The sequence below is a fragment of the Cebidichthys violaceus genome, unplaced genomic scaffold (assembly GCF_023349555.1).
Source record: "Cebidichthys violaceus isolate CVI_PGR_0920_01 unplaced genomic scaffold, fCebVio1.0.p SCAF_22, whole genome shotgun sequence".
In the NCBI taxonomy this organism is placed as follows: Eukaryota; Metazoa; Chordata; class Actinopteri; order Perciformes; family Stichaeidae; genus Cebidichthys; species Cebidichthys violaceus.
In genome coordinates, this window is record NW_027176395.1 from 5,492,672 (window position 1) to 5,505,171 (window position 12,500).

At 42.7% G+C, this 12,500-nt stretch overlaps 1 protein-coding gene across 1 annotated transcript in view; it reads right to left on the reverse strand.

The window, feature by feature from the left end:
- bcl11ba (BCL11 transcription factor B a) overlaps positions 1-12,500 on the reverse strand; it is a 43,832-nt gene that overhangs the window by 20,336 nt on the left and 10,996 nt on the right. Inside the window, exon 2 of the mRNA XM_068717703.1 lies at positions 12,332-12,500. This exon is cut by the window's right edge and continues 326 nt beyond it. Within this exon, the coding sequence (XP_068573804.1) occupies positions 12,332-12,500 (169 nt within the window). The remainder of the gene's footprint in view (positions 1-12,331) is intronic.

Below are 12,500 nucleotides of genomic sequence, written 5' to 3' on the forward strand. Positions count from 1 at the left end.
GACACAGGTTGCTTTCTCAGGAGAAAAACTACGCATGTTATTGATTTATTTACAGATGAAAAAAAGAGAGACAGCAGCAGCCCAGCTTCTCTCCACCGGCCCTCTTTTTGTTATCTATGATGTTGCCCAGAGAAATCAATAGAACAACTGTAGCTAGCAAGCTTTGTTTATCTTTTCCTCTAAGTGAATAATTCAGGGGTGTCAGCGGGGGTGAGGCAAAGCTTTGATACAAACGAAAGGGTTTGGTGTTCATGAGGGAAATCTAACCCCCGCCTTATCCCGCTCATCTTCCCTTCTTCATGCTGAAAGCAGCTCAAAATCTGGTTCTGGGGGACAACAGAGAGACCCCTGCTCTGGTTTTACTGCAGTGCCACCAAGAATGTTCCTCACACCAAATAAATTGATGAATATGATCGCTGAAGACAGCAACATCTGCTAAATATTGGGTAGAGGGAAAAGCCAGCAAAAGTTGGTCGGGTTGCAGTGGTGGAGGGGGTGGTGATAAATGGTTTTAAGAGGTGCTTAAGGGCTTTATGCAGTGCTGTAGGATGCTACAAGGGGCAGGAAAGGCTTCTACTGTGTGCTAGGACTTTGTTTTGAAGATGCTATGCTAAGGGGAATGCTTGAAACACAAGTGTCCCAATAAGTCTAAGGGTAAAAGTGTTTAGTGGCTGCCCCAAATGACCACAAAAAAAACCTGCTGCCACTGAGTGAAGTAAGAAGCACACAAAATGAAGGAAGTAGCTGTGTGAAGAATCAGTGTGTTGCATAGGTCCCACAACTGCAACATTGGAAAGGTGTTGGTGATTTAAATGGGGTGTAGGGTGGCACTGCGTCCTATGAGGTTTTAAGCTGAAAAAAGCGCCTTGAAGGAGTTTTTAAGGGGTTTTAAGTGGATATGAGCCAAAACCATCTGCTGTTTCCATCACATGACACCAACAGGAAGGGTTTAAATTGCTGTTGTGTCATAAGCTTTGATTGTGAGCCGTCCCTCCTCGTGTGTAGCCCGAGTTCTGCTAGTATGTGAAACTGGGGAGACTTAAACCCTACTAAACAAGGGGATCAACATGTATTTGTCAGGCTATGCCACCCTCGGCTGCAAGCACAAATACACACACACACACACACACACACACACGCATGCACGACAAGGAAGCAAACATTTCCAGCGAAGTCGCTAAACCTCAGTGTCCCACCTTCGCCACGGACACACAAAAGCCCTCAGTCCCTTGTAATTGAGGTTTAAATCCTTTCCTAACATCCTTCCATCCCTCACTCTTCACCAAACATGGATTGCGCCGTCACAGAGCCCCTAATCCTTCCCAGTTTAACCAAGTGAGAAATTAGCTTTTGTTAAGTGGTGATTTGGCCGGTGCTAAACGCCAACAGCCCATTGTAGAGGAGAGGGGCAGTAATGAGTCCCCCCAACGCAGCAAAACACTGTGGTAATCCCATCCTGTCCGCGCGGCCGGGCTGGAGCCGCTGCCGCCTGCTATTGTGCTGCGCCAATATTGTCAAGTTATTTTTAGTCAAGAGTCTGACTGTTTTGACCAAAGAGGTTTTGAAAGCATCAACATGACCGTATGCAGTAGCTTTTTCGGAGGTGGTGTGTGTGTGTGTGTGTGTGTGTGTGTGTGCGCGTGTGTGTGCATGTGTTTTGCAGCGCTCCGACTTTACAAAATCAAATCTTGTATGCAGACTCGAAGTGAAAGCCACCAGTGTCTGGTTGATTGACGACACAAGGAACGGCCGCGGATTTAGATCCTCAAAGACGGTGAGGAAGAGCAGGCTGCTCTGGCAGGAGGAGACAAGAGAAAGAGCAGCGTCGTCTCTGAGACTCAGCAGGGAGAACGCTGCCTCAGAAAATACCTGCGACTTGGTCCCAGTCCAAGCACAACTCAGGAGTTAATTCAGAGTCTACAATGACACGGTGTTACGTGGGAAGACAGGAGATATTTCCAGGTGATCAAAAAAAAGGCAAAAGAGCTGCTAGAGAGAGACTTGGCGATGAGCAGGGCGCCAAACATTCTTTATAGCCAATTTCAGGCCAGATGACTGTCAAGTTTATTCCCCCGCTGTGGTAGGAAGATACCACAGTTCTACTGAGCATGGAGTCAGACACAGAGAGCTTGATGTAACACTGTAACTCTTTGCACCCTGATTCATACAGGACACAGTGTGTAGCCAAATACAAATGCAATTCTGTTCTTAGAAATAAAAAGTCTGTTTAATTTTTTTGGATCTCCATCTTTGGTGCTAAATGTTTGTTACTGCACCACATTTTCATCTGACATTGGATATGCTGTATCTTCTTTTATTGATTCCATTCTAAGTGGAACTTAGTAATGATGAAATAAGCTTTGATATAGGTTGACTTGTGTTGCATCTATCAGAGATAAAAAGCAGTAAAACATGCATTTGTTTCTATGTAAATATTGTGAGTTATTTCTTGACTGCAGATGGGATATTTCTAGATATGCCAGAATGTGACACCCACTTTCATTCTGTTACTAAATTAGTGTTGGAAAAGGCAAGTTTGAGGTTCACCGGGTAAATGTGTCGGGTTACTGAAAGAACTGATCATATGGAGCTCTGCCTTGATTTAAAATGATACATCAGTCTGCAAACACAAAACTGAATGTGCCTCTAAAGACATTTTCACAAATGACACTTCTTTACGAACACATACACATTTACAGACATTTCACCTTCACAAATTGCAATGTAAACACACACACACACACACACACACACACACACACATTTGGCTGAAACAATAAACGTACACTCACGTTACAGATTGGCTTCGAGAGAAATTGCAGCGTAAACACAAACATTTTGTCCAAATTGACACAACAATAAAGGTGCGTCTAGACACAAAACTCTCACACATTAACCCCCCCTCCCCCTCCGACTCACAGACACCCACACACAGACACACAGGAAACTGGAAGCAGCAGGCACAGTTTTGCTGTAAACCACACACTCTCACATACACACACTGCAGCCTACATAGCGGACAATGGCATTCAGATCGAGTGCAGGGAGCAGCCTTTCCTGGAGGGCTCGCGTGCTGAAATATCATCAGCAGTGAGTCTATGTGAGTGCAGAGGGAAGTGTAGCTTTGCATCCAGCCATTGTCACCTCCACAAAGCCTCCCAATCAGCCTCCTCCAGCCTTTCTCCTCTCTCTATTCACTTTCACATACTACCTGCCTGACAACACCTTCTGGCTCAGGGACACAATTGGAAACAAACTACACCTAGGTCTTTATCACCTGATCTGATCTCTCAGTCACAGAAGCCAACACGCTATATGAAAGTCTCTCCATTCGACAGAGGGATTATTCACCAAAGAACCTATAGTTTATTCAGAGATGACACTTCCCTCGGAGCGATCGCCACGGCTCTGATGACACTTGAAGTGAATGTTGTTGAAATGTCAGTTTTGCAAAGTTTTTCTATTAGACTGATTTTACAAATTGTGGCTGAACTTTCATTCAGTGACGTTTCTTATTAAACAAATAATTATTTTCTGTCATCGTTATTGGAAGGTCTGCAGATCTACCTCTGTGTTTAAAGATGGAACTTTAATAAATCATCATGTTTAGGCCATCACAGTTCCTAATCCTCCATATAAACCAAAGTGACACTGCAATAAAAACAATAGCAAGTGAAAAAAAAGTGAGAGGTTCTGTAACACAAAATGCCACTGACTTAGTAATACATATACTATGATTCATAATGCATTACTGAAAATCTAGCTTTAGCGAACAAAACAAAGAATTCACAATTCCACCGCAGCCCTGGACTTTGGCTCATCCTTCCAAATCAAACAGAGATAATAGTGTATGCCAGTTCAAAAACTAGCATGTTCTACATTATTTTTGCGTACATTTTAGCAACTGTCTACCACAGGAAGCACAAGAAGTGACGCTTTACATTATTGATAAGTTTAACAGAGACTAGTTGTTTAGCACGAGCAGCGAGAGCTACCGTGGCTGAACCGATGCCATCTGCGTTCTAAGAAAAACACACATGACACTATACATTCAAAGCCCCGTGCCAAAACCACAAGCTAAAGGCCAACAAAAAATGCCATGAATAAATGCCTAAACTCTGGAGAGACCACGAAGATTTAGAAAGAGGTTTGTTCAACCTGATCGTCCCTGTGGGGAATTTAAATGAGCTAGTCCTTGAGGGAAACGCTATAAATAAATGGAAAGCTTCTAAAATCAACCTTCGCTCACTTAGATGCCATTTTCATCAAAGGAAAGCTGATTTTCCAAAGCTATTAAAAAAAAAAAAAAGCAGCAAAGTAAACGTCATTACTCAGTAGCTGCTAAACCAAGTGGTTCTCAAAGCAGGGTCCAGGGACCTCTGAGGGTTACACATCAGAGGAGACTCTATTTAGGGGGGAGTTTTATCAAAAGTGCTACTGCACTACATTACATCACAATGCTAACACACACGCACACACACACACACACACACGCAAACATTAGCAACAGCAAAAAGACGGTACCTCAAAGAAGAAAACATATTCTTATTAGAACTAAAATTAATTTATAAAAGCACAGTTTGAGAAGCTGAGTGCAAAATAAAGTCTCTACTGTTTGAAATGAAGAAGTGAGAGTAAACAATAGAGTCACAGATGGCTGGCAGCCAGCCTCTGTGACTCTGTCATGTGTGTTTACTGAAAAGCCTCTCATTTGACTCTCCAAAATTACAGGAGATTTTGTAAAAGTTACGGACCCCCTAATACACACACCAACACCACGATCCCGTCTTCATCATCTGCACCCCGTCTTCTTCCTCCTTCACACACACACACACACACACACACACACACACAGAGCCTCCTCCACCAATCTCATTCCTGACGCCAGGACATCAATTTTCGCAAGTCGCTGAAAATTACCATGCATGAATGCAAAAAAGGCTGATCAGGAGTAATTAACACGGCTTCATATGCAAATTTTATTAATGCAGAACTACAAAGTCATTATGCAAATTAGGGTTTCATCGAGCCTCTTGACAAATACTCCCAGCTCCAGCCATCTAGCAGCCGGGATGGATGACAAGTCTGCTCGTTCAGTTTAGACTGGAGGGATGCCTGTTTGTTTTAGTCTAGTTAGCGGATTAGCACTGGTTAGCGCTGGTGGCTAGCTGTGTTCATGTGTGTGCGTGCATACATACTAGTCCGTGTGTGTAAACTGTGTGATTAGGGAAGTGGCTAATGGCTGCGCGGCAGAGTAATGAACCTGAGATCCAGGGGATGGAGGGATGGAGGGGAGAGGGGGGGGTAAGATGATATGAATATGCATGATGCTCACTGGCTTTGATGATTAAAGACAATTTTAATATTTAAATGAGCGCATGCAAAGTGATTAACGTGGCAGAGAGAGGCGACGAGGCGAAAATCGCAAAAAGGGATTTTGAAAATGCTAAGAAGCACATGAGATGCCGACATGCCTTTGTATGCTCTATTAATGGTGAAAACTCTCTCCCTCTCCTGCCTATGTATGTCTCTGTACCCTGCTCTGCCTGTGCCTTTTCAAGCCTTCATATCTCAGCTGGTCTGCTGTAAGTGTCTGGTTTGCGTCCAGGATGCTGGATTTAGAGAGGAAAGGTAGAATAAGTGAATGGAGAGAGGAGAGGAGGGAGAAAAGGATGCGCACAATCTCACCATTCAAACACACACAGAGCAAGTCTGAATTTACAAAAGGACGATGAGTTGTGACGAAAAAGCTGGATGGGAGCGTTACATCTCAGTAGAAGTCTATGTTAGCTTGATGCCTCCACAACAACAATGTTTCTGTTTTACACGTCTATCTTACATGACTTGTTAGATGGCTAGCTGGTAAAGGTCAGTAAATACCATAGATATATAAAAGAGAGCTCGATACAACGCCAGAGCTCATTCCCATGAAAGTTTCAAGGTGGCACATGGAGCAAAACATTTTTGATTTTGAGGTAAAGAATTTAGATGAAAATAGCCTTCCAACGATCGTCCGCATCCATGGGGCCCGAAAAGCAAGCGCACTAACGGAGCAACCACAAACACACCTGGAGTTCCTGTCACCATGTACTAGTACCAATACAATACCTGTACCGATACCAAAACAACACCTTTTAAAATAAATATACTAAACCTTTTTACCTCATTTAACAGAAGAAGCCAACAATCTCAACTGTTCAATCAACAGAAGCAGCCGTACGAGAACTTTGTCTGAATAAAATCCTAAAGGTAAGGTAACAAGGTTAGGTAGTTAGATAGTAGAAGTCCGTTATCCAGTGCTTCAGACACATTTTAGTGAGCAAAATGTTTTGTTGTTTGATACAGAAGGCATAGCACGGGGGTGTGGCAGCAGCTTTGAAGTAGTGAGAAGGTAAATTTGAAGGAACACGATGTAACAGAAAGGAATGTAACAAGTAATGACATGGATTGTGCTCTGGAGCAATAAGTCAAATAATGTAATTACTTCTTCACCAAGTAGTAAGTAATAAATTACATTTTTCAAGTGACTGTTCCAAGACTATCACTGTTCCAAGACACACACATCACTGCTCGATGTGTATGTGTGTGTGTGTGTGTGTGTGTGTGTGTGTGTGTGAGCGTCCACATCCTTTCAGGCCGATTAAAAATGCATCATACTGTGTGTGAACACAGACACACACAAACACCCAAACTGAATCTAGCCAAAAGCACACAGGATACAGCGGGTGAGCGAGGTAGAGACAGACAGGGAGAGAGCGAGAGCAGCGATACAAACCAAAGTAATTACCACTTCAAAAAGGCCGGCGCTCCATCCGAGAGGCCTCCCAGCTTTATTGAAACAACGCAAAAAAACATGAGCAGCGGGCACCGTAATGCCTCTAAAGTACAGGCTGTTATATCACACACACACACACTCACACACACTCACACACACTCACACACACACACACACTCACACACACTCACACAGACACTGTGCCGGAGCTCTTTGTTAAGTCTTTGTGCAGTTTCATTTGGAAGATAAATAAGCATATGGTAAATATTTTCGGGACACGCCACTGTGCTCAGTCATTATTTATTGAAGATGTGTGTGTGTGTGTGTGTGTGTGTGTGTGTGTGTGTGTGTGTGTGTGTGTGTGTGTGTGTGTCCAAAGTGCATAATGTTTACATAAGATTCAAACATACAAACTTACTCTGCGTATTGAACATCTAGTTTGAAATTATGCAAATTAATTAGTCTCTTTTTCCATTCAATGTGTGTGTGTGTGTGTGTGTGTGTGTGTGTGTGTGTGTGTGTGTGTGTGTGTGTGTGTGTGTGAGAGAGAGAGAGAGAGAGCGAGAGAAACAGAGAGAGCTCCTATTCTCGGTGTGTACAAGTTACCATAAAATGTTAAAGAATCAACTGGAAAACAAAAAAAAAGTCAGCTGGGAAAAAACAACAGAAAAAGCGGATGTAAAAAGCAGAGGTAGCGCTAGACAGCTGGCACACACACACACACACACACACACACACACACACAGCCTGTCAAATGGCTCTGTCAGATTAAAAGGGTGTCATCATATTTGAGCTTGTCAAAACTCCATGCCCCTTTATGCATGTGTGTGTGTGTGTGTGTGTGTGTGTGTGTGTGTGTGTGTGTGTGTGTGTGTGTGTGTGTGTGTGTGTGTGTGTTCCTCTCCACTCCAACTAGACTTGGTTAAATGTCTGAATTAAACCCCAGTTGACAGGGCTTTAAGGGCTGCAGAGCACTGTGTCAGGTGGTGTTAAACACTCTTCGCTGATATGTGTACACTACGTGGATGTATGTGTGTGCCTTAAAGTAAAAATTATATTTTTCCTTCTCTTTTCTCTAATTCAAACTGTCAGGGTTCCACCTCTGTGGAGTTTTATCTAACCTGACGGACAGTCACCTGGGAGTCTGGAGGGTGTGTGATTAGAGGGTTGTCCACTCATGTCCCCAGACCCAGAGACAGGTGGAGCAAGGGGAACTGGACCCTGCTGGCCAGTACACAACTGTGCTCGTACCAGTGGATGTTGGGTATATGTGTGAATGTGAAGTGCTGCTGGACAAGAATATAAAAGCTCTGGTGGCTGAAATGAATAGTGTGTTACTACAGAACACACCGGAGGAGTCGTTCTGAACGTGATGGTTTTGTCGGCTAAGGTACATTTGTATGTGTCCCTGCTAAATTCATTGGAACTCTGTAATTTTACAATAGATAAAATGTTTATTTTCTTATCATTCAACAACTTCAGTTCCATGAGCATGTGTGGTTTATTTAAACCCACTTGTTTGCTTTAGTTTATTTGGATTCATATTTGAGCATGGACTCAAATCAAAACGCACGGATGATTTGTGTTCTTGGCTAGGAACAGAAGTACTGGTTTTGTGTTGAGATAATGACAGCATGTCAGGCTAACCAGTGTATGGTTGTTACGATTGGCCCCAGTGCACAACATGCACACTACAAACACACACACACACACACACACACACACACACACACACAGACACACACACACCATCTTACTGTCACATGATCAAATAGAGATTTGACATCGGACAATATCAACAAACTCAGCAATCCTCATTGCATGTTTGTATATGACAAAGATACCAAAGACAATTCTAACTATTTATTTAATTGAATAGTTAAATATATATATTTTATTCAGTTTGTTAAGGTTATGTAGAAAAAGAATGTTGTTTTGTTATCGCTAATGATTATTTTACAAAAAAAAAAAAAAAAAGGAGGAGAAATCAGCAGCTGGAAGGCAGTGTGTGTTTGTGTCTCGGATGGTTCTTTCAGATACTCTCCATGTTATGTTCCCTACCGTGGTGATGTACAGACACACAGTGGCCCACTGTAAACCTTGATGGCTATCATTTACGTCCAGAAAACGGGATTACAAGTGAAGAGAAAGCTGACTGCTGTCCCATAAAAGAATCGTACACGGGTTGAAAAAAGAAAAATAAGAACATTACTATATGTACTTCTGTAAATGATGACACCCTAAACCCTGACATCCTTTTGGTAAATGATATCGTTTGATTTCTATCTTTGAAGGTTTAGTTACACCGTATCAAGGACAAACACTGATTTGTATCATTCACAGTATTTCTTTACACAATATGTAAACATGTATACATGCTTTTACAGTGACTTTCTCATAATCAAAATGGACCCTTCCTTAAATCGTCTCGTGTGTGAATATGTGTATTCCACTTCACGAGAAATAAAAGGAAGTGAAAAAGCTTGAGAATAGAGGAGTAGTGTGAGCTCCTGGGAGCCAGTTACGAAGCGTCGTCACCAGTTGTGTTCTGAACTGACATTCCAACTCCCTGAACACTCCCCCCCCCCCCCCCCCCCCTCTCTCTCTCTCTCTCTCTATCTCTCTCTCTTTCTCTCTCTCTATCTATCTATCTTCCTCTTGCTTCTCTCCCTTTCCCCCCCCCCTTGCAATGAAAGGCGTAAAAATCTATTGGAAGAAAAGCTCGGTCTGACTTACAAAGAGGGAAATTCCACCTGCCATATTTCAATCCCCTGTTGATTATGAGCAGGGCTGAGCGTGTTCTCACCAAATTAAACTCCAGCTCCATTAATAAACTCGTCTGTCCTCACCTTGTGTTAATAAGGTGCTAGTTGGCCATATTTCATGTGGAAATTGTGAAATACCGAGGGTAATTTTGAAACATAAAATGTTATTGCAGCAATATAGTTTACAGTTGCTGTAGTGCACGTCCAATTGAGCCGCTAATATGTTTTGGCTTTTAATGTGAAAATTATTGCGCGTTCTATTAAGAGGAAATATTGTGCAATTACAATTTCAAACCTTCTATCGCTGCACATGTGGAGTTGATTTTATAGGACGGCTACAGTTAGATATATGGCAAACATTCAAACACGGGGGGGGGGGGGGGGGATATACTTATGCACATCAATTTGAATAATGCCGACCTAATAACGTGACCAATGCCAATCAATTAATGCACATGCTTGAGTGCAGCTCTGCAGGCACTCTGGGATTGTATTAGAGCTATTTGCATCCTCCTACTGCTCCGATTTTTAAGCATTAAATGTGAAGCCAGAGCCCAGTTATAGACCTAAGTGTCGTGCTTTCAGAGGTTCAGGTGGCTGTGCTGTGTACAGCAGCGCTTTGCGGCTGCCTAGCAGAGTTGTAACAGCCTGGTAAAATATTGATGAAGTTCAGGCCCAAACACAGTGTTTTACAGCGCAGGCCAAACCGCAGACTGACACATTCAGAGGAGCTCTGTCCTGCTCCAATGCACTAAATGGGGAAACAGAGTCGGGAGTGTTACCTGTGAGTGCGTTTCCTCACATGGCTTTGAGCCAACATTTCCCTCTTCTTGAGTTATGTAGTTTTGTATAAATGTTAGGCAGATTTCATGCAAACTTTTGTGTCACAAAGAGAGCAAACCAGTATAAATGGTAAATGGACTGTACTTACGTATATCTCTTTTCTAGTCCTACGACCACTCAAAGCGCTTTACATGTCAACATTCACCCATTCACATCCATTCATACACGGATGGCAGGGGCTACCATGCAAGGTGCCACCTGCCTATCAGAACTAACACACACATTCACACACTAATTTGGGGTTAAATGTCTTAAGTGTCTTGCCCAAGGAGACATCGACATGGACTAGCGGAGCTGGGGATTGAACCACCGATCCTCTGATTGAAGGATGGCCCTGCTCTCCACTGAGCCCCATCTATAATAGAGTGGTGCTGTCCCAAGAATGGATATAAATGGGCTTCCAGAGTTACATGCAGCTAAAACACTTCCAACAGACGCTTGGTCTTCAGGGTACTGATCAGTATTGGTTGAGCGGTAGATATGTCATGCATACATTTGTGTATTTAAGAATACAAATTAACAAATGTATGCATGTCGTACATTTGGATACAGGTTTTGTCTATTTTGAATATTTTCTTAAAGCAATTAAATTATTATCACATAATTCTTTATCATCAATGTGTTTATTCCTCATCAAAATCATTTTACATTTTTTATTATTGTTTCTACGCCAAATTTCCACATCCAAAAAAATACTCATGACCAATCAATGCTATTATTCTGTCTTAATCAGATAGTTGCAGATGAAAATATTTTTTTTTATTTAGTTTATAGAGGAAATACACCTCTCGAGTCATCTGGGACTGGTATGCGTATTGGTTTTATGTTAAGAGGGTTAACATAAAACACCAACATAAGTAGTCCTGTGTTTGTTTGTTTCACAAGGCTGGATAAAGAATTTTTAAAAAAGTTAACTTGGCAGTACAGATTTGATGTTACCTCTAAGTTATGAGTATGAACGGTCTAAGATCTACATTATCATATCTCAACAGCCCTACTGGTTTGCAATGCACAGCGTATTTTTCAACTGCAACACATGTCAAACTAGAATGTGCAATATGCTTTAATCTTTGACGAGTTGGTACTGGTGAGTCATTTTAGCTGCCGCTGGTCGTTGGTGAATACCTGCTGTCGAGCTCTGAGCTGCAGAGTTGTGGTTCTACAAGCAGTGACCTCTGAGAAGTCAGGACAGCTGAGAGGAGTTCTCATCAGAGACTGGAATACTCTGCTCTTCACCTCTGGCTTTCTTTCAGCGTCTTGACTGGTTTGAGAGATAACTGCTCTTCCCCCCGCAGCTGCTCTCCTGCTAAACTGCTTCTTTACCTCTCTGAATGGGGGAGGAACTAGCCTCCTTTTAATCCCTCTTTCTGTGTTTTTTTTTCCCTCCTTTGCTTATTTGAATTTTAATGAGCTTTTCACCTTTTTAAGCAGATGGATTAGGCTGGATTCCTCCATGAAAGTCGGGGTGAGTCTCTCTGTCACGTTTTTCACAAATTGTTTCAACTAGCCGAGTCCTTGAGTGGGTTTAGGGCTTTGAGTGGGTAATGTGCCTGTCTCCCCCCTCTTTCTCCTCACTCTCTCACTCTGTTGTCCTCTCCCTTTAATGAAATGAACATCTCTCTCTCTCTCGCTCTCTCTCTCTCTCTCTCTCTCGCTCTCTCTATCTCTCTCTCTCTCTCTCTCTCTCTCTCTCGCTCTCTCTATCTCTCTCTCTCTCTCTCTCTCTCTCTCTCTCTCTCTCTCTCTCTCTCTCTCTCTCTCTCTCTCTCTCTGTTGCTGGAGAGGATGGGGTAAGTCTAAACAGGATGTCTCACAAAAGCTAAAAAGGTAATTTATGTATGTGTGCGTGCAGTTACATATTTGGTTAAAAAAAAAAAAAGTAATTTGTATTTAGGGTGATAAAAAAGCTGGACTATTTGTTTAAAGGGCGGGTGTTTATCGGGCCTACCTGCCGTTGGGTTCTCCTGCTTGGGGCAAATTCCTTTGATGGGCGTCCTCTCTCGCCTTCCACCTCTTCCCACCTCCTCCTCCTCTTCCTCTGGTGTCACCTGGATGCCAATCTCCACCGGCTCCAACACCTTCCTCAGCTCCCCCCGCTGCACGTGGTGATGAAGGCT